We start from the raw sequence: 20244 nt of genomic DNA, 5'->3' as shown, positions 1-20244 counted from the left end.
GTCACTCTGTAATCCGGAAGAGTTGATGACACACAGACAGAAAAAGTAAATGAAATACGTTGGGAGCAAACGAGTGGCTGAGTTATCATCTTTCCTCTTGGCCCATTTTACTCAATTGTCTCTCTTTTCCAAATGTAAGCTTTTCAAATATATTAAACAGACTGTTTTCTAATGCAAGACCATTCAGATATGCTTACTGGGATGCTCACTTGAGCCACGGTACCGTGTGGCCTTGGACCGGAAGAAACCCAGGCGGAAGTAAGAACACGGGACACACGCAAGCCTCTCCAACCCTTCCAGTTCAACTTTTGTTCCTACCCTAAATGGTCTGAAATGCTGCAAGATGAAGTCAGTCAGGCGGAGGAGGAAAGCACAGAATGAACGCAGGCTTGCTTTTGTGTCACAATATCTAAAGGGATAAAGGAAACTGGCATGTTTCATCTCTTGGGATGCTAGGACGTCGTTAATGACCCACAGTGAGAAAGACAGTGTGCCTTTCCTCGCTGCTTAAAGTACCATTAGCAGTTCACCTAAATATTGTAAAAGAGAATGGAGAATGTCCTTTTTTGGGGGAGGGATGTTACTAGGTGAATATTTTGGTTTCTATGAAGAAGAACATGAGAATAAAAGGATAGAGGTCTAACGGGAAAAGGACACAGCACTTACCGAAACATGTCTTTCAACTCATTTACTTTCTTAGGTGGGTACTTAGTAGCTTGACTATCATTTAAGAAAGCCCTTGCATATGCTAATGGACCAGCATTTACCTAAAACACGAAGGGAGAAAAATGAGAGAGTGGTTAGAATGTAATCAGAAAGTAATTTCTGTCTTTTTCTTTTTATTTTTTTTTTTCAGATTTCATTTTTTTTAAGTACTCTCTACTCCCAATAAGGGGCTCGAACTCACAACACTGAGATCAAAGAGATGCACATTCCCCTGACTGAGCCAGCCAGGCACCCTGCATTTCTCTTAAAAAAAAAAAAACCCTAAATACATTAAAAATCTGAGGACCATATTTACTCTTCTTACTGGAAGTTTATTTGAAAAAATGACTAAAGCCAGTAATCTGCAAAGACGCTATTCAAAACAAGTTACTTAATGGCTTCAGCTCTGGAAACACAGAGCTTGGCTACCGCTGCAGGGCTTTACGCTAAAGTCTTCTACCATAAAGTGAAACTGATGGACACTGAGCCTCCCTTCCTTCTGTTCACCGAGGACAATGCATGGGCTTTTGCACTCGCTAAAAGCGGAACACACAATTGCCAAGTTATGCTTGCTCGGTGCCCTCAGGAAAGCGAGAACATCGGAACCACTTAGGATGCATTCAGCAACGGACCTACCTGCACTGAGACACAGCCTTGCAATTTCAGCTGGAGCTGAATCATGTCGACGTCAGCAGAGGAGCAAAGTTTGTTAAGCTCTGCCGTTTTATCTTTGATTTCATCAGTAGCAACATCAATGGGCTTTAAATTGATCTGCTGTTCATAGCTGATAGGGATCCTCTTCTTCACGTACGGGAAGGAGTTGGAAGCTGTTAAAAGGTTCACGTTGATTTGTTATCTCGGAAACAAATCCTCTGTTCCAACAGTCAAGTCAAAGGAAAAACTCCATTATGCTGAACTGTCCCCACTGTGCGCTCTCTAAGCACCCCGAGGCATTCAGTTACCCATTACATAAGGGGCCACAACGGTCTAGAACATCGCTAAGTTGGTGCAAGCTAGTGGGTGAGCAGCAGACAGTGAAGGAATATAACTACACGTTACATCCTCCTGCTTGCCACCTGCTACTGGCGTGCATCACAAAGAACCAAGTCAAACAAAATGTTATCACGCAAAGTCCTACTTACTGGTCAAGATTGTGCGGCGTTTGCACTGTTCTTCTATGCAACCTTGTTTTTTGCCAGACAATGTGTAAGGAGCTTCAAAAACAAATCTGCTGATATTATGGTTTCTTTCAAACTCGGTCTTTCTTTCTGTGAGTTCTTTGTCATCAAAGTAGGGCTTCACGTAAGTGACTTGGATATGAGCATATTTTGGATCGAGCTCTTTGGCGTTTACCTGTAAAGAAAGTAAGTTCTGGCTTTTACTCAGTGGAAGGGAAAAGTGGGGACAGGTAAGCCACTAACTCCTTTGGTATCCACTGAGGAACATGGTCATGATTGTGCTCCCAACTGAATACACACCCAGAGGAGAGCTTTGTACTTTTTTAAAGGGTCATTTCCTTCTGGTTATAAGAAATTACAGAAACCTATTTGGAAGTTATAGGAATGGGAGAAGAAAATAAAAATCGTAATCCTACCACTTGGCGAGTGCCATTATTCACATTTTCATATATTTCCTTCCAATCTATTCTCCAGGCACATATTATTTACAAAGCTGAGGTCACACTAAACCCTGTTTTGTAATCTGATTCTTTAAAAATATATTACAAAGTTAACTGTACGTTTGAATTCTACCTTGATAAAAACAGATAATGGAGAGGATTCTGAGAAGGGGGTAGAGCACCAGAAATCTAGCTAAAGCTTACAACTTGTAGGGGAAGGCTTGGACAGAAAATTGCAGTCAATTTTGATTTCAGCAGTCAATTGATTTTCAGTTTGATTTGCATTCAATTTCAGCTCTTGGTCAATTTCAGCCTCTCCTTTCCTACTCCTCAGCCCCATGGCAGGCAGCTGGCACATGTTCCTGGAACAGCTTGGCACATATTCCTGGAACAGCTTGCGGGAGCCAGAAGGGGCAAGAAGGACCCCATCTCCTAAATCTTGGGGCCTGTGCTCCAACCACTGTTTCTCATCATAGAGGTACAAAGAGGTTGTGGCCATTTTTTTTAAATTAAAAAATTATTTATTTATTTATTTATTTATTTATTTATTTATTTGACAGAGGGAGAAAAAGAGAGAGAACACAAGCAGCAGAGCAGCAGACAGAGGGGGATGGAGAAGCAGGATCCCTGCAGAGCACAGAGCCACACGTGGGGCTCCATCCCAGGACCCTGGGATCGTGCCGAGCCAAAGGCAGACACTTAGACTGGGACACCCACGCGCTGCCCCTGCTGTGGCCATTTTTGTTGCACCTGCCTAAAGTGACTTCCAGGGGATTTAAAAGATCTCTCCCCTCTATTTTTCTTTCTCTCCTCTTGGGAGCTAGACACTGAAGATAAGGACACTCAAAAGCAACAGCATACAGGAGGAAAATTGGAAACTCACCACACATACCCGGGTAAGGAGCAGGTTCAGAAAAGACCTGAGAAGAGCCTAAATTTACACCTCAGGCTGATCCATGGCACAGAGACAGTCTAGAATAATTAAAAACAAAACCCAGCAAATCCTGGGAAAGGGGGAGAATCTGATTTCCAGAATGGGAAATCTGATTTCCACCGTATCAGGTCCAAATGTCCAGTTTTCAACAACAACAACGAATCACAAGGCATGTGAAGAAACGGGAAATTTCGGTATATTCAAAGGAGAAAAATAACCCAATGGAAACTTGTCCCCAAAAAAGACCAGACAGTAGACCTACTAGAAAAATATTTTAAAACAACTGTCTTGATGATTAAAGAACTAAAGGGAGATGTGGAGAAAGTCAAGAAAGCGACGTATGGACAAATTCAGTATCAGTGAAGAGGGAGAAAACCTAAAATGAAACCAAATTTTTGGAGCTGAAAAATATGATAAGTAAAATGAAAATTCACTAGAAGGATTCAAAGGTGGATTTGAGCAGACAGAGGTAATAGAGAACTGGAAGATACTACAATCATGTTGGGGCCCCTGGGTGGCTTAGTCAGTTAAGCTCAGGTTATGCTTAAGTTCTGCTCAGGTCATGATCCCAGGGTCTTGGGATCAAGTCCCATATCGGGCTCCCCCTGCTCTGCGGGGAGCCTGCTTCTCCTTCTCCCTCTGCCTGTTATTCCCCCTGCTTGTGCTCTCTCTCTCTCTCTCTGTGGCAAAGAAATAAATAAAATCTTAAAAAAAAATCATGTGGAACATCACCCAGTGGACCAACACACACACTGTAGGACTCCCTGAAAGGAGAAGAAATGGAAAGGGGAGGAGGTAATATCTGAAGAAATACTGTGTGGAAACTTCCCAATGATTATAAACATCCAAGAAGATCAAAAGATTCCAAGTAGGTAAGTCGAGGGGACCCATATTGAACCACACTAAAATCAAAGTGTCAAAAGCCAAAGACAAAGAGAGAATTGTGAAAGCATCAAGAGAGAAGTAACTCATCACGTGTAATGATTTTATTTTCTATATAATTTAAGGGACTAAATGTGTTAAAAATTATTAGCTTATTTTTTTGGACATACAATGTACAAAGATATAATTCTACAACATCAACAACTGAAAATGGTAGGGATGGGGCTCTTAAAGCAGCAGATTTTTGGTATGGTATTGAGGTTAAATGGGTATAAATTCAAATTAGAGTGTTATAACTTCAGGATGTTAAATATTATCCCCATGAAAGCCACAAAAATAGAATTGAAGAATACAGTCAAGGGACGCCTGGGTGGCTCAGTTGGTTAAGCAGCTGCCTTCGGCTCAGGTCATGATCCCAGCGTCCTGGGATCGAGTCCCACATCAGGCTCCTTGCTCCGCAGGGAGCCTGCTTCTCCCTCTCCCTCTGACTCTGCCTTCCACTCTGTCTGCCTGTGCTCGCTCTCGCTCTCTCTCTGACAAATAAATAAATAAATAAAATCTTAAAAAAAAAAAAAGAATACAGTCAAAAGGAAATGGGAAACAAATTTAACTATTTCACCATAAAAATTAATTAAACAGGAGACAGTAATGCAAAAAATGAGAGACTAAAGAGCTCTAAGGCATATAAGAAAACAAGTAACAGAATGAATGAAATCTCTCCTTATCAGTAATTACTTGAAATGTAAATGGATTAAAATGTAATCAAAAGAGATTTGTAGAATGGATTAAAAAATTATGATCCAACTATATGCAGTCTACAAGAGATTTATTTTAGATCCAAAGACACACAGGGGCTGAAAATGAAAAACAGAAAAAGAGATTCCATGCACATAGTAACCAAAAGAGAGCAGGGGTGAGTATATTAATATTGAATGAAACAGACTTAAAGTTTTAAGAGTTCACAAGAGACAAAAATGACATTGTATACTGATAAAAGGTCCAGTACAGCAAGAAGATAAAACAATCATAAACATCTATACACCTAATAACAGACCATTAAAATAAACAAAGGAAAAATGAACAGAACTCAAAGAAGAAATAGTTTTACAGTAACACTTGGAGACTTTAATACCCCACTCTCAATACTAGACACTGCAAGCAGACAGAAATAAGGAAGGAAGAAAATAGAGGACTTGAAGAACACAATAAACCAATTACATCTCACAGACATATACAGACTACTCTACTGAACAACAATATGCTTTATGCTTTCTTCTCAAGTGCTCATGGGACATTTTCCAGGATAGATGGCATGTTAGGCCACAAATTAAGTCTCAAAAGATTTAAAAAGACAGATATCATACAAAGTATCTTCTCTAACCACAATGAGATAAAGTTAAAAATTAATAACAGAAGAAAAAAGGGAAAATATATATATCTGTGGAGACTAAATACTTAAAAAATCAAAGATGCAAAGAGAAAAAAATCAAATAGGAAATAAGAACACCCTTAGAGATAAAGGAAAACTTATAGGACACAACAAAAGCAGTGTCAAGTAGCAGATTTATAGTGCTAAACACAACATTAAAAAATGGGAAAGATCTCAATTCAACAACATAATTTTATAACTTAAGGAACTAGAAAGAGAGGAGCTAAACACAAAGCTAGCAGAAGGAAGGAAATAAAGATTAAGCAGAGGTAAATGAAATAGAGAAAAGTAATGAAACCAAAGTTTGGTTCTTTGAAAAGTCACTGAAATTGACAACCTTTAATTAGAAAGACTAATACAAAAAAAGAACAATCAAAACTACTAAAATCAGAAATGAAAATTACATTACTACCAATTCTATAGAAATAAAAATGATTATAGGAGAGTACTATGAAAACTGAATGCCAACAAATTAAATAACCCAGATGAAATGAACAAATTCCTAGAAACACAAAGCCTACAAAGACAAAACCATGAAAAAAAAAGGAAAAATCTGAATAGCTCTATAGCTAGTAAGGAGACTGAATCAGTAATCAAAAATGTTCCGATGGGAGCCCCTGGGTGGCTCAGTCAGTTGGGCAACTGACTCTTGATTTCAGCTCAGGTCTTGATCTCAGAGTTATGAGTTTGAGCCCCATGTCAGCTCCATGCTGGGTATGGAGGCTACCTTAAAAAAAAAAAAATTCTGGGGCACCTCAGTCAGTTGAGTGTCTGACTCTTGATTTTGGCTCAGGTCATGATCTCGGGGTCATGGGACTGAGCCCCATGTCAGATTCCACGTTCAGTGTAGAGTTTGCTTGAGATTCTCTCCCTCTGTCCCGTCCCCTGTCTGCTCCCTTTCTCTCTCCAATAAACAAACAAACCAAAAAACAAACCAACAAAATCTTAAAAAAATTTCTGATGAAGAAAAATCTCTGGACCTGATGTCTTCACTGGTGAAGTCTACAACACACTTAAAGAACTAACCTCAACTCTTCTCAAACTCTTCTGAAGAACTGAAGAGGAGGGATCACACCCTGACTCATTCTATAATGTCAGCATTACTCTGAAACCAAAGCCAAAGATAGTACAAAAAAAACCCTATACCAATATCCCTTATGATGTAAAATCCTCAACAGAATACTGGTAAAGAGAATTCAGCAGCATATTAAAAGAATTATATGCCATGACCAAGTAGGATTTATTCCTGGAATGCAAGGACGGCTCAACATAATGAACATCAATCAAGGTAATACACCACATAAACAGAATAAAGGAGGAAAAAACCCCTTCATCATCATCTCAATTGATGCAGCAAAGACATTTGACAAAACTTAACATCTCTCATAATAAAAATACTCAATAAACCAGGAACAGAGGGAATTTCCACAATCTAATCAGGGCCCCTAGGAGAAACCCACAGTGAACATTATACTCAATGCTGAAAGGCTGAAAGCTTTCCCTCTAAGATTAGGAACAGAGCAAGGATGTCCACTTTTGCTGCTTCTTTCCAACATGGTGCAGTAAGCACCACTGAACTCTGCACATAAAAATGGTCAAATTAAGAAAGTTCTGTGTATGTGTAACAAAAAACACATTTTAGTTATTATAGTTCTATATGGTCATTAGCATGACTTTAAAAAAAAAAAAAAGACTTTATTTGAGAGAGAGTGTGAGTGAGCACAAGCTGAAGGGGAGGCAGGGGGAGAGGAAGAAGCAGACTCCCCATTGAGCAGGGAGCCTGATGTGGGGCTCGATCCCAGGACGGCGTGATCTCAACCCAAGCCAAAGGCAGATGCTTAACTGACTGCGCCACCCAGGCGCCCCGCTCATTAACGTGACTTTTAATGGATATATGGACAGACACGATTTACTGGATCAGTCCCTTATCAACAGAGTCTTAGGTTGTTTCTCAACATTTTGCCATTGCAAACAATGGTCCGAGGGACATCCGTGCATCTAAAACTATGAGCATTATTTTTGGATTTATTTGCAGCATCAATTCCTAGAAGCGGTTTCCTTAAAAGATTTACACGGTAGCAAGGATTTTGATATACATGACACAACTGTCCTATAGGAAAGCTTACCCATTTGTATATCCATAAGCAGTGACTGACATTGTGAGAGTGGGCACACTTGATGACATTAGTCCTATCTTGGGTCCTCTGGTCCTCCAAAGGGACCACAGGAAAGCAGAATGGTTCTCTTCCAGAGGCATAAACTACGGTGGTTATGGACCATTTCATGAAAAGCTTAAATCCCATGTTAAGAAGCTACGCTGCCAGAGGCAAATCTCAGAGCTGTCCCTGCTGGACAGTTGTCTGTGGGCCCTAGATACCCTCCCCTCTATTAGTCTCCCCATTCACCCGACGCTATGCCCAGGTCCTTCTTTCAGTGTTTTCCCAGTTTAATTGGACTTGGGCCTTCGCTGTTGGTAACTTTGTCAATGTTACTGCAACTGATGATAGCCCTTTTTCGTGTTTGGTGTGGAAAAAAAAAATGGAAACAAACAAATGAAAAGACAACAAAAACCTCTTGGGGAGCAGTCTCTGTATCCTTTTTTTTCCCCCCTCAGTAGATACAGGAGGACATCCAGGGGACAGAAAGTTTCTTAGCATCTTTGAACTTCTCCAAACCCATTCTATTTGATCTTATGTGAAAATCTATAAGCCTAGCTCCAGAAACCTTAACCTTCTTTTCTCTCCCAGTCACTGGCTAGATTTCTCTACAGAGAACAAACTGGGGATGCCTGGGTGGCTCAGTCAGTTAAGTGTCTGCCTTTGGCTCAGGTCATGATCCTGGGTCCTGAGATCGAGCCCTGGGTCCGGCTCCTTGTTCGGTGGGTAGTCTGTCTTTCCCACTACCTCTGTGTGCTCTCATTCTCTCAAATCAATCGATCAATCTTAAAACAACAACAACAACAAACTGGTGGTTTCCAGAGGGGAGGGGAAGGGGGGCATGCGCAAAATGGGTGAAGGAGAGGGAGAGGTACAGGCTTCCAGTTATGGAATGAATAGGTCACGGGAATAAAAGGCACAGCATGGGGAATACAGTTAATGACACTGTAATAGTGGTGACAGGTGGGAGTTGCACTTAAGCACGGCATTAAGGCATAAACTTGTTGAATCACTATGTTATGTACCTGAAACAAACGTAACATTGCGTGTCAACTAGACTCAGAAAAAAAAAAAAAAAAGGCGAGATCTTTCCTAAGAGACCTCAGGAGATGGTTGAGGTAATTATCCAGGCTAAGACAAAATACAGAAGGGAAATTTTTAAAAAAAGAGGTCAAGCCTTATTTTAACCTTATAAAAGTAAAATATGTATATGGTAAAAAGTTCAAACCATACACAAGGGTATCCATGAAAAGTCAACAATTTCTTGCTGTGTAAGATCCTAGTCCCTCTCCTCAAGGGTAGGCACAGTTAACAGTTTTGTGTGTCTCATTCCAGAAATTTCCTAAGAATACACAAGTTTTTGTGAACATCATTTTTTACACCAATGTGATCAGCCTAGCCATGATTTCCTGCACCTCACTTTTTTCCCTGCTCAAGAATATATCTTGACAGGTTCAAATCGACACTTCTAAATAAATCTATGTGAATTTTTTTTAACACATAGGTCACTATATCCATTTTGTGGGTAATACCATTTCTTTAGCCATATGGACATTTAGATTGCTTCCAGCTTTCTCTATAAACTTTGCAGCCTTGAACACCTTTAATCATCCATCTTTCTGATAGTGTATGCCTACAGGATAAAATCTTAAACACGCAGGGGCTCCTGGGTGACTCAGTGCATTAAGCACCTGATTCTTGATTTTGGCTCAGGTCATGATCTCAGGGTCATGAGATCAAGCCCCGGGTTGGGCTCCATGCTGCGGGTGTGGAGCTGGGCTTCAGAGTCTCTCTCCCTCTGTCCTCCTACCTACCTTTAAAAAAAAAGAACAACCTTTAAATGTGAAATTATTGTGTCCAAAGAAACGTACGTTTAAAATATTGGAAAATATTGCCAAACAGCTCTTTGAACTGTCTGTGCTCTTAAGTAGATTTTGTTCTTTGGCAAGGTACAAGAGTGTTTTTAATCTTTACTTGCACACATCAAGACAGAAATAAGGACTTTCAAAGTAGCAACTGCTTATGATGTCTGTCGTCAATGGAGAATGACTCACATATTGTGCGTAACATAATGTTAGCAGTCCAGCTGCCTGAGAGTGGTTTGTCCCTAGGGCTGGCTCACCAGGTTTTTAGAGGCAAAGTCAGGCAAAAAAAACTGTGTGTTGTTCAGGAAGCTTGGCTTTCCATTAACTTCCCATTTATAGTAACATTTGTGCGGCAATGAGCCTGAGACTATCTGGATACAGGGAGATAAAATCTTCCGTTGTCTTAACTGAATAAAACACCACAAAATAGTGACACTGATGAAGAAGGAAGTAGAGGGGTGGTGTCAAATGTTAATGAACGTGGAACCTACTGGCAGATCTGCTTTTAAAATATCTCAGGCTGAGAGTCAAGGTAAAACCATCTCCACGGGAGATGAGTCTCCAAAGCCGAGAGCATTTTCATGACGGGCTGTGAAGGGTCTTTACCATGGCTGTGAGCTTTCTGCTCTGACATTGCCTACTAGCCGTCGCTCAGTAAGTATCACTGTGGCCTGCAGATCCCGCGCTGGGTAGGTCCCTCCTGCCCTAACAACCGGCTCTCATTCTGGGCACATCTATGGCGACTAAGAAGAGTCAGGCATTCCTACGGTGCTTTCCTCAAAAGTCGCCTATGGGAAATGATGCATCTCTGGGGAAGAGGCTTTCTTGCTGGAACCTTTTTCATCCTGGCCTGCCAGGGCCTGGTGGGATGGGTAACTTTTAGAGCAAGACCAAGGGATCGCTCTTAAATGTACTTCATTGCACATGTAACTACTAAACTAAGGACAGCTTGAAGGAAATGCACTAAAGGCATGAGTAGTCTCTCCACTTTGTAATGAGAAAAATGAGGCAGAGAGAAGTTAAGTAACTTCCCTATGGTCACCTAGCTAGCAAGTGGCAAGAATGGAGATTTGGGGCAACTGGGTGGCTCAGCCGGTGAAGCGTCTGCCTTTGGCTCAGGTCACGATCCCAGGATCCTGGGATTGAGCCCCGCGTCAGGCTCCCTGTTCAGTGGGGAGCCTGCTTCCCCCTCTGCCCTGCCCTCCTGCTCGTAACCTCTTTCTCATGCTCTCTCTCTTAAATAAATACAAATCTTCAAAAAAGAGAGAGAGAGAGAGAGAGAGAGGTGAATGGAGATTTGAATCCTACTCTGACTCCAAAAAACCCCCATCCTTTCTTTCACTGTCTGGACAGGCTCTATGTCCATACTTCTCGCCTGCCAGCTAAAAAAGGAAAAAGCCAGCAATGTACCACGTTTGGAACTCACAAACAATGATTTCAAAACACAGGGTATACGTTACCTTATCAGAATCCTGAATTATTTTAACATTCTCTGTGCCAAATTTTTCGCCATAAAGTTTCACGAGTCTCAGGGAAATCTCCGAGAGGCCGGTGAGTTTAGGTTCTTTGTAGATGTACTCCTTCCCGTCTTCTTCTTCAAAGAAAGACTATTGTAGAGTGAAACACACAATCACTGGTAGCTGGAGCAAGCGGAGCACTTAGAGACAGCGCACAACTAACTGGCAATAATATATCTATCTGAAATATGTTTTCAGTAGCACCGAGAGCCACAGAGTGTATTCACTCTCTTAATTTTGAATACCTAAGAATTATCAAATTCTCCATTGCAGGGACATATCCTTGGCCTGACGATTTCCCCACTAGGGTTTTTCTCATTCCCTGTCACACTTCCCTGTTTATTTGAAAGCTTGCAGATATTAAATATAATAGATATCAATATAATGAATACATATATATATTTATTTATACTTAACATTAATATATTTATTGTATATTTATAGAATACATAATATTTATATATAACTATATATTATATAATATATAATTAATATAATAGATATTAAATATACACTTTAAGAAGTTCAACAGAAAATGAAACCGAGGGAAAAATTCAAATCTTCCATGTTGTACTCTGAACTAATGGATTCAGATATAGAAACCAAAGTGAACTTTACACTTACAGAGGCTTCTGGCTGCTGTGATCCGCCCTCTACCTAGACAGACTCCAAGAACCAGTACTCACTGCTGTAGCAATCTAGTAATTCAAAGGTGAATGTTCAAAAAGAAAAACAACATACTTCTGTATACTTACTTGGCCATAAAAGGCAACCCTGAAGAAAGTCCCTAAAAGTCTCTTTTTTGTATGCATAACCTCTAGAACTTTTGTGTAAGCTCCATGAAGAGTTCTATAAACTTGAGTAAGTTTCTGAAAAAGGAGAATATACAAATCAGCTTTGTCTTTTGGCTCATTACTAAATGGTTAAGACACATGCATGGGGTGGAGGGGGAGGTTTGGGGAAGCAACGCTATTTCCTGTTCAAAATGGTTTTGTTGGGGTCCCTGACCCTTTGTCACAATTAGACAAAATTCTTCAACCATGTTAAGTCTAAGGGCAGAGGGGCGTCTGGGTGGCTCAGTCATTTAAGCATCTGCCTTAGGCTCAGGTCATGATCTCAGGGTCATGGGACTGAGTCCTGTGTTGGGTTCCCCGCTCAGAGGGGAGTCTGCTTCTCCTTCTGCCCTCTGCCCCTCCCCATCACTCATGCTCTCTCTCTCAAATAAATAAAAAAATCTTAAAATTTTAAATTAAAATAAAAAAATGCAGATATAAAAATAAATATATATATATAAAGTATATATATAAAGAGTATATATAAATATATATAAATACATATTTATATATAAAAATATATAAAAGGGAAAGCAGTTTGGTGGTTACTCAAAAGGTTAAACGAAGAATTATCTCATGAAACCTGGCAATTCCATTCCTAGGTATATGCTCAAGATTAATGAACACATATGGCCACACAGAAACGAGTGTGTCTGTAACAGCAACTGTTTCTTATAGCCAAAAGGCGAAAACAACGCAAATATCTGCCACAGGATACACAAATAAACAAACTGTGGCAGAGCCATGTGATGGAAAATCATTCTGCCATAAAAAGGAATGAAGTCCTGATCCACACTACGACTTGGATGACCTTTTAAGTATCATGGTAAGTGAAAGAAGCCAGACACAAAAGGTCACATCTTCATTAATCCCTTTTGATGACACATCCAGAATAGGCAAATCCGAGAGAGACAGAAAGCAGATCAGTGATTACCAGGGAATGGCGGGTGGGGAGGACAGTGATTACTTAGTGGGTAGGGGGTGTTTTTCTGGGACCATAAGAATGTTTGGAAACTAGAGAGAGGTCGTGGGTTCCGAGCATCACAGATGCACTCGATGATCCTGAACTGTACACTTTCAAACGGTTAATTGCATGTTCTGTGAATTTCACCTCAACAGAAAAGGGGGGCACAGAAACAGTTGAGCTCAACTGGAGGGAAATTTTCCTTATCTTTATGGCTGCTATCTCTTGACACTTTTCAGCCCATCCCATAAATACACAGAGAAAAATTAAATTCCGGTGTCCTAGAAACAATGCCTACATCTCATGTAGAACGTCAGGGGTTCTGCACAGACCTTTACAAGCCTCTAGGGAAACAGGAGTAGTGCCCCTACAGAAAATATCATTTCCTTTCATGTGTAGAGAAGATACATTTTTTTTTCCTCCCTATTAGTTGACCAAGCAGCAAAATGCTCCCTGGGTTTCTAGTAGCCTTATCTTCAAGCTAGTATGAAAGTAGGTACTACAGACATTTTACGAAGGTTCTTAGGATGTAATGCTTTGATGGAAGGAGCAATGTCATTTCTTTTCTTCTTTTTAAAAAGATTTTATTTCTTTATTTGAGAGAAAGAGAGAGAAAGGGAGAGCTCAGAGGGAGAGTAAGAGGGAGAAGCAGGCTCCCCACCAAGCAGAGAGCCTGACATGGGGCTTGATCCCAGGACCCTGAGATCACAACCCAAGCCAAAGTCAGATGCTCAATCGACTGAGCCACCCAGGTGCCCCACTACTAGTCTTTATTAATTAGCCTTTATCAACAGCTTTGGCTGGCAGACTAAATTGGAGAAACTCCTCATGGTAGGACTATTCCTAGTGTCTTAATTACGTCCCCCAGGTCAGCTGTCAGAACCTTTAGTCTCCCCATCGAACTGAAAAGAATAGGCCAGGCTTATGCCTCTTCTCAGGCAACAGGGAAATTCAGAAGCTTTTTTGAGTGAAGGTTTGGTGAAGACAACACTGAATTTTTTACGTCTTGAGGGGAAAGGGGGGAAACTGCTGGATTAAAATGTTTTAAGAACCACTTATATAATCGAAATTTAAACTTATATTCTGCATGTTTTGCCCTTAATTTCCTTTGGCAAATCTCTATGAATGTCAAGTCGGATTCTCATTATAGGATTTCACAGGGTTTTGAAGGATAGGAACTTTCAAATTAGACAAATATTTCAAAACAACACAGTTAAGTATCTATATTCTATAATAAAATACAAATGCCGTAACATAACGAACCTTCTAGTTTTCGGAGGATGCATAGTAGAGGGATAGTGACATAACTACATGACTGTTTTTTCCCCCAAAACATAGTTGAGGCCAATGATACCCAAGTTTAAATGACCTACCTCAAATTCACGACGTTTCTCATAAATTGGAATGATCAACTTGGAAATCTCAGAAATTACTTCGTAACGTTCTGCTTTCCATAAGCCATCCACACACTGTTCTAGCAATTCCAGCAACACTTCCTGCATTAAGAGCAAAACGCAATCAGGAATTAGAGATGGTTTGAGGGTTCTGGGCAAATAAATTCTGAGCCATTTCAAGTACACACAGAACAAACAGAACGTGCACCGAAGGAGCAGGGCTTATGCAACTCTACTTTTTAAATCAAATACTTGAAATCAAATACTTTTAAATCAAATACTTGAAATGGAAACCCTTCTCAAAAATATGAAAGTAATCCCTGACAACAGTGAAGCATACCTATTTATTTCATTTACTCACACAATGAAGATGTTAACTGTACTTAAAAGTGTCACCCACTAAGAAAGGGTATCTTTAAAAGGGGATGCATTATTTGTTCCAACTGGAGAATGAATGAAGGTCTGATGGGATAAATCCCACTAAGCCTCTGAATGTTGTTTCTTTTTTATACTGAAGCTGTATTTACACATAATATAACAGAGTCTTGAGAAGATTTGAGAGACTGTGGACTCTGAGAAACAAACTGAGGGTTTTGGAAGGGGGGTGGGGGGTTGGGTGAGCTTGGTGGTGGGTATTAAGGGGGGCACGTATTGCATGTAGCACTGGGTGTGGTAATGAATTTCAGAACACTGAAAAAAAATTAAATTAAATTAAATTTTTTAAAAAAAGAAGATTTGACAACTTTCAAGCTCTTGTGGGAGTGATAGGAGTGTTTATGAAAATGAAGTGATTTTGGTAAAGAATGCTTCCTTCCTGACTGTTGGCCCTAAAATTGGGGGAGGATGAGAAGATAATAGCTCAAGATAGAGATATCTGACCTTGCCAGAAAATAACAGTTGCAACAGATAATTTTATGACCATCTCATGTTCTCAACAATGAGCTGATGAAGCCCGTTACCCCCGCTAGCCAGAAGTCTTAACAAGTTTGTTTCTCTCTTGAAGAGATGAGATGCTTTTGAGATTTACAGAACTGAATGCTAAAATGGCTCTTATTTTTTTTTAAGATTTTAATTTTATTTATTTGACAGACAGAGATCACAAGCAGGCAGAGAGGCAGGCAGAGAGAGAGAGGAGGAAGCAGGCTCCCTGCTGAGCAGAGAGCCCAATGCGGGGCTCGATCTCCCAGAACCCTGAGATCATGACCTGAGCCAAAGGCAGAGGCTTAACCCACTGAGCCACCCAGGCGCCCCTAAAATGGCTCTTCTTGTATACCCTTTAGGCAATTCTGAACTCAGCTTCTTCCTAAACTGTTTTTTTCACTTGTGTTTTTCCTATTCAGCCAAGGGCAACACCCTATGAACTCTTAGCTAGAAGACTTAAGAGTCGTTTTGACTCCACCCCTGGGATGGGTTCAAGGGTGTCCCTTGAAAAGAGATGCTGAAGTCCAAACCCCCAGTTACCTCAGAATGTGACCTTATTTGGAAATAGGGTTACTGAGGATATAATTAATTATGGCACAATCACACTGGAGTAGGGTGGGCCTTTAATCCAATATGGCTGGGATCCTCCCAACAAGACAGAGACTTGGAGGAGGACCCCATGTGACTACAGAGGCAGAGTCTGGAGTCGAGGAATGCCAAAGACCAGCTAGGAAGAGGCGAGGAAAGATTGTCCCCAGAGTGTCAGAGGGGAACATGGCCCTGCTGACACCCTGATTTCAGACTTCTAGATGCTAGAGCTGTGAGACGATACATGTGGTTCCATTATGGCAGCCCTGGAGACCCAGTGTGCTCTCTCTCTCCACTCATCCTCCCGTCAGCTCGTTGCCAACTTCTACCAGTCTTTTTTTTTTTTTTAGATTTTATTTATTCATTTGACAGACAGAAATCACAAGTAGGCAGAGAGAGCGGAAGAAGCAGGCTCCTCAGGCTGAGCAGAGAGCCCGATGTGGGGCTTGATCCCAGGACCCTGGGATCTTGACCTGAGCCAAAGGCAGAGGCTTTAACCCACTGAGCCACCCACGTGCCCTGCCAGTCTGACTTCTTAAATGTTTCTTAAATCTGACCCTTCCTCTCTACTTCCACACACACTGCTAAGGTTCAGGACTGTATTATTTTCTTGCTCACTGATCTTCCTGCCTCCAGCCTGACCACTTATAAATCTATCTGCTGTAGGCTTCTGATTCCAAAGGCAAACCAGACCATGTCTGTCTCCCCTTCTTAGAATTTCAAGATGGCTGCCACTTCACCCACAGAGCAAAGGACAAGATCTTTCATCTGGCACATGAGGCTGGCAATAGTCTAGTCGACGCTTCTATAATCTCATCATTCATGGTGCCCAGCCTTGTACTTTATGCTCCAACAGCAAAGAGCTACCAGAAGTTTGGGGCACCACAGTGTGGCCCTCACTCTGTGCCTTTGTCCATGCTGGGCCTTATGCCCTTTACTCTCCTCCCAGGGGTTAACCCCTTTAAGACTGCTTAGATATCACCTCTTCTGGTATCCTTCTCCTAATCAACACTAGATACCTTTTATCCTACTCTGAGAATTCACTGGGTGGATAAATATCCTTCTACTTGCCCATTACCTTTGTCTGGCTTTCCAAACAGGCTGCGAGTTTTCAAGAGTAGTAACAATATTTTATTTATATTGGTTTCCTCAGTCATTAGTATAGTGGCATCGAATGCTGCTACTTGAAAAAATGTATATTAAGATTCACTAGCCAAATTAGAATTCCTAACAACAGTGGGAAGGAAGGACTTTGGGGGAATTAAAAATCTCTTACAAACTAGTGAGTTGCAGAAATGTAAAGCTGGCTTACAATGGGGAAAAAAATTCACTGTAATGACAGAACAAAGCGGGAGATAAGAGAAAACTGTGCCTCCAGCAATAGATACAGAAAAAGCATTGGGAAAAACTCAACATCCCTTCATGATATTAAAAAAGAACGCTCAGCAAACAAGAACTAGAAGGAAACTTCCTCAGTCTGATAAACGGCACCTGGGCAAAACCTACAGGCTGAACACTCTTCTCGTGTAAGTTTGAGAATGGGTCAAAATGTCTGTTCTCACCACTTGAATTCGACATGATGACGGTGCTAGCCAGTGAAACCAGGCAACCCAAAGAGAGAAAAGGCATCTAGATTGGTGAATGTAAAAACGCCTGTGTGTGCAGATGACATGAGTGCATAGGCAGAAAAGCCTCAGGAATACACAAACCCCTAAAACAAATACGCGTATTTAGCGAGGCGGCAGATCGGAAGATGAACATACAAAAATCAACCGAATGGATAGATACTAGCAACAACAAACTGAGAAAGAAATCAAGCAATACTATTTACAGTGGCAGCAAAACATCAATCATCTACCAATAAATCCAACAAAAGACTTATGTCCCGAAAAATCACAAAACATCACTCTCCATGGACTGATATATAACTGTAACAAAATGCCCCCAAAACTTCCAGCAGGCGATTCTGAGGAAATTAGAGAAGAGGATTCTGAATTTTATATGGAAATTCAAAGGATGCAGACTAGCCAAAATGACTGGGGGGAAAAAAAAGCTGGAGGGCTAACACTATCAGATTCAAGACTTCTCAACTTAGAGCAATCAAGATAGTGTGATATTCATATCAAGATGGACAAACAGGTCAGTGCTACGGAACGGAGTCCAGAAACAGGCTATGCATACCTAAAGAACTGAAATTTGACCAAAGTGCCAAAGTAATTTAATCAGGCGAAAGGAAATTTTTTCATTTTCCCCCATATGGTGTGAACCATCTAAATATCTGCCTTCAACCTTGACTTCTATCTGATTGCAGGCTCAAAAATGAATTCCAGATTACAGAGCTAAATATAACATGTATAGACAAAGTTTATAGAAGAAAAGGTAAGGGGGTGCCTGGCTGGCTCCGTCGGAGGAGCGTGTGGCTCTTGATCTCAGGGCTGTGAGTTTGAACCCCACGTTGAGTGTACAGATGACTTAAAAATAAAATCTGAAAAAAAAAAAAAGGTAGGGCAACACCTTTGCAGTCTTGAGGTAAGCAAAGATTTCTCAGACCAGACATAAAAAGAACAAACCACTAAAATGTTAAGTTGCACTTCATCAAAACCAAAACTTTTGGCACAATAAAAGACTCAATTAAGAAATGAATAAACAAATCAAAGACAAATCTGCAGCACATGTATCTGACAAAGAACTTAAAACCAGAGCATATTTTTGGTTCACAATGGGGTGCCTGGGTGGCTCAGGAGGTTAAGGGTCCAACTCTTGACTTTAGCTCAGGTCTTAAATCTCAGGATCCTGAGTTCAAGCCCTGTGTTGGGCTCCATGCCCAGCATGGAGACTACTTAAAAAAAAAAAAAGGAAAATATAAATTAAAAATTCAATGAGACACCAACTCGAATGGCAATAATAAAAGAAAGATTAGCCACGTCAGATGTTGGTGAGGATGGGGAGCAACTGAAACTCTCATCCTTTCCTGGTGGAAGTATAAAATTGTCCAACCACTTTCAGAAACTCTTGGCAATTTCTTATAAGATTAAATACACAACTTCCCTAGGATCCAGCAATTTTACTCCTAGGTATTTACCCAAGAATAATGAAAGTATAAGTCCACAAAAGGTCATAGATTAAGAATGTTTAGAGCAGACTTATTCATAACAGCCCCGAAATAGAAATAATCTAAAATTCATCAACAGGAGAATGGGTTCAGGAAAAAAAAATCAGTTATCAATACAATGGAATATTATGTAGTAATGAAAAAGAACAAACTTTTAAAAAAAAATTTTTAAATTTATTTGACAGACAGAAATCACAAGTAGGCAGAAAGGCAGGCAGAGAGAGGGGGGAAGCAGGCTCCCCGCTGAGCAGAGAGCCCAATGCGGGGCTTGATCCCAGGACCCTGAGATCATGACCTGAGCCGAAGGCAGAGGCTTAACCCACTGAGCCACCCAGGTGCCCCAAGAACAAACTTTTGATATACTTAGCAACATCGATGTATCTCAAAAACATCAGATTAAGCAAAAGAAGCCAGATGCAGAAGGGTACTTATTGAATGGAATGAAAGAGTCCATTTTTATGACACTGATATGGGCGAAATTAATCTATGGTGATAGAAATTAGGTGGTAGGGAGGGGAGGCTGGCTGGAGATGGGCGTTAAGAGAACTTTATGCAAGAATGGATATGTTCGGGACGCCTGGGTGGCTCAGTTGGTTAAGCAGCTGCCTTCAGCTCAGGTCATGATCCCAGCCTCCTGGGATCGAGTCCCACATCGGGCTCCTTGCTCAGCAGGGAGCCTGCTTCTCCCTCTGCCTCTGCCTGCCACTCTATCTGCCTGTGCTCTCTCTCTCTCTGTCAAATAAATAAATAAAATCTTAAAAAAAAGAATGGATATGTTCTATTTCTTTGTTTCTGCTGATAAGTCACATGGATATATACAACTATCAAAATTCATCAAACTGTTTGCTTAGGAATGTGCCAATTACATCCCTAAATACTACTGCAAATCATGGGATGCCTGGGTGGCTCAGTTGGTTAAGCATCTGCCTTCAGCTCAAGTCAAGATCCCAGAGCCCTGGGATCAAGTCCCGCATTGGGCTCCTTGCTGAGCAAGGAGCCTGCTTCTCCCTCTCCCTCTGCCCCTCTTGTGCTCTCTCTCTCTCTCTCTCTTCCTGACAAATAATAAAATCTTTAAAAAAAAAAACCTATTCCAAATCAAAGGTCAGACATGCAGTTTTAGAAACAAATTAAATTTCATTATTATTGGTTTTTCACGTATGTAAATACAGGCACTATATAGACAACCATTTGTACTTTTCATTTCAATAAAGCTCATAAATCAGTGTCAGTTATTTTTCCTTTGGCTCGAGCATGAGGAAGCCTTCTTCCACAAGCTGCAACATACAAAGGCTTTTCTGAACATGATTCTATCTGTATACATCAAAT

The 20244-nt window shown here is 40.7% G+C and overlaps 1 protein-coding gene across 4 annotated transcripts in view; it reads right to left on the bottom strand.

Annotated features, from left to right (window-relative positions):
• The window catches only part of DOCK11 (dedicator of cytokinesis 11), a 191193-nt gene that overhangs the window by 8284 nt on the left and 162665 nt on the right, over positions 1–20244 (bottom strand). For all 4 annotated transcript variants that reach the window (XM_032331697.1, XM_032331695.1, XM_032331696.1 and 1 more), the window contains 6 exons: positions 14277–14399; positions 11862–11975; positions 11050–11196; positions 1848–2058; positions 1342–1532; positions 667–767 (listed from right to left, as the gene is read on the bottom strand). In XM_032331697.1, coding sequence (XP_032187588.1) covers positions 667–767; positions 1342–1532; positions 1848–2058; positions 11050–11196; positions 11862–11975; positions 14277–14399 — 887 coding nt within the window. The remainder of the gene's footprint in view (positions 1–666; positions 768–1341; positions 1533–1847; positions 2059–11049; positions 11197–11861; positions 11976–14276; positions 14400–20244) is intronic.

The sequence above is a fragment of the Mustela erminea genome, chromosome X, assembly GCF_009829155.1.
Source record: "Mustela erminea isolate mMusErm1 chromosome X, mMusErm1.Pri, whole genome shotgun sequence".
Taxonomy (NCBI): Eukaryota; Metazoa; Chordata; class Mammalia; order Carnivora; family Mustelidae; genus Mustela; species Mustela erminea.
Note: the sequence above shows the minus strand (reverse complement) of the source record. Positions and strands in the feature narration are given on the sequence as shown.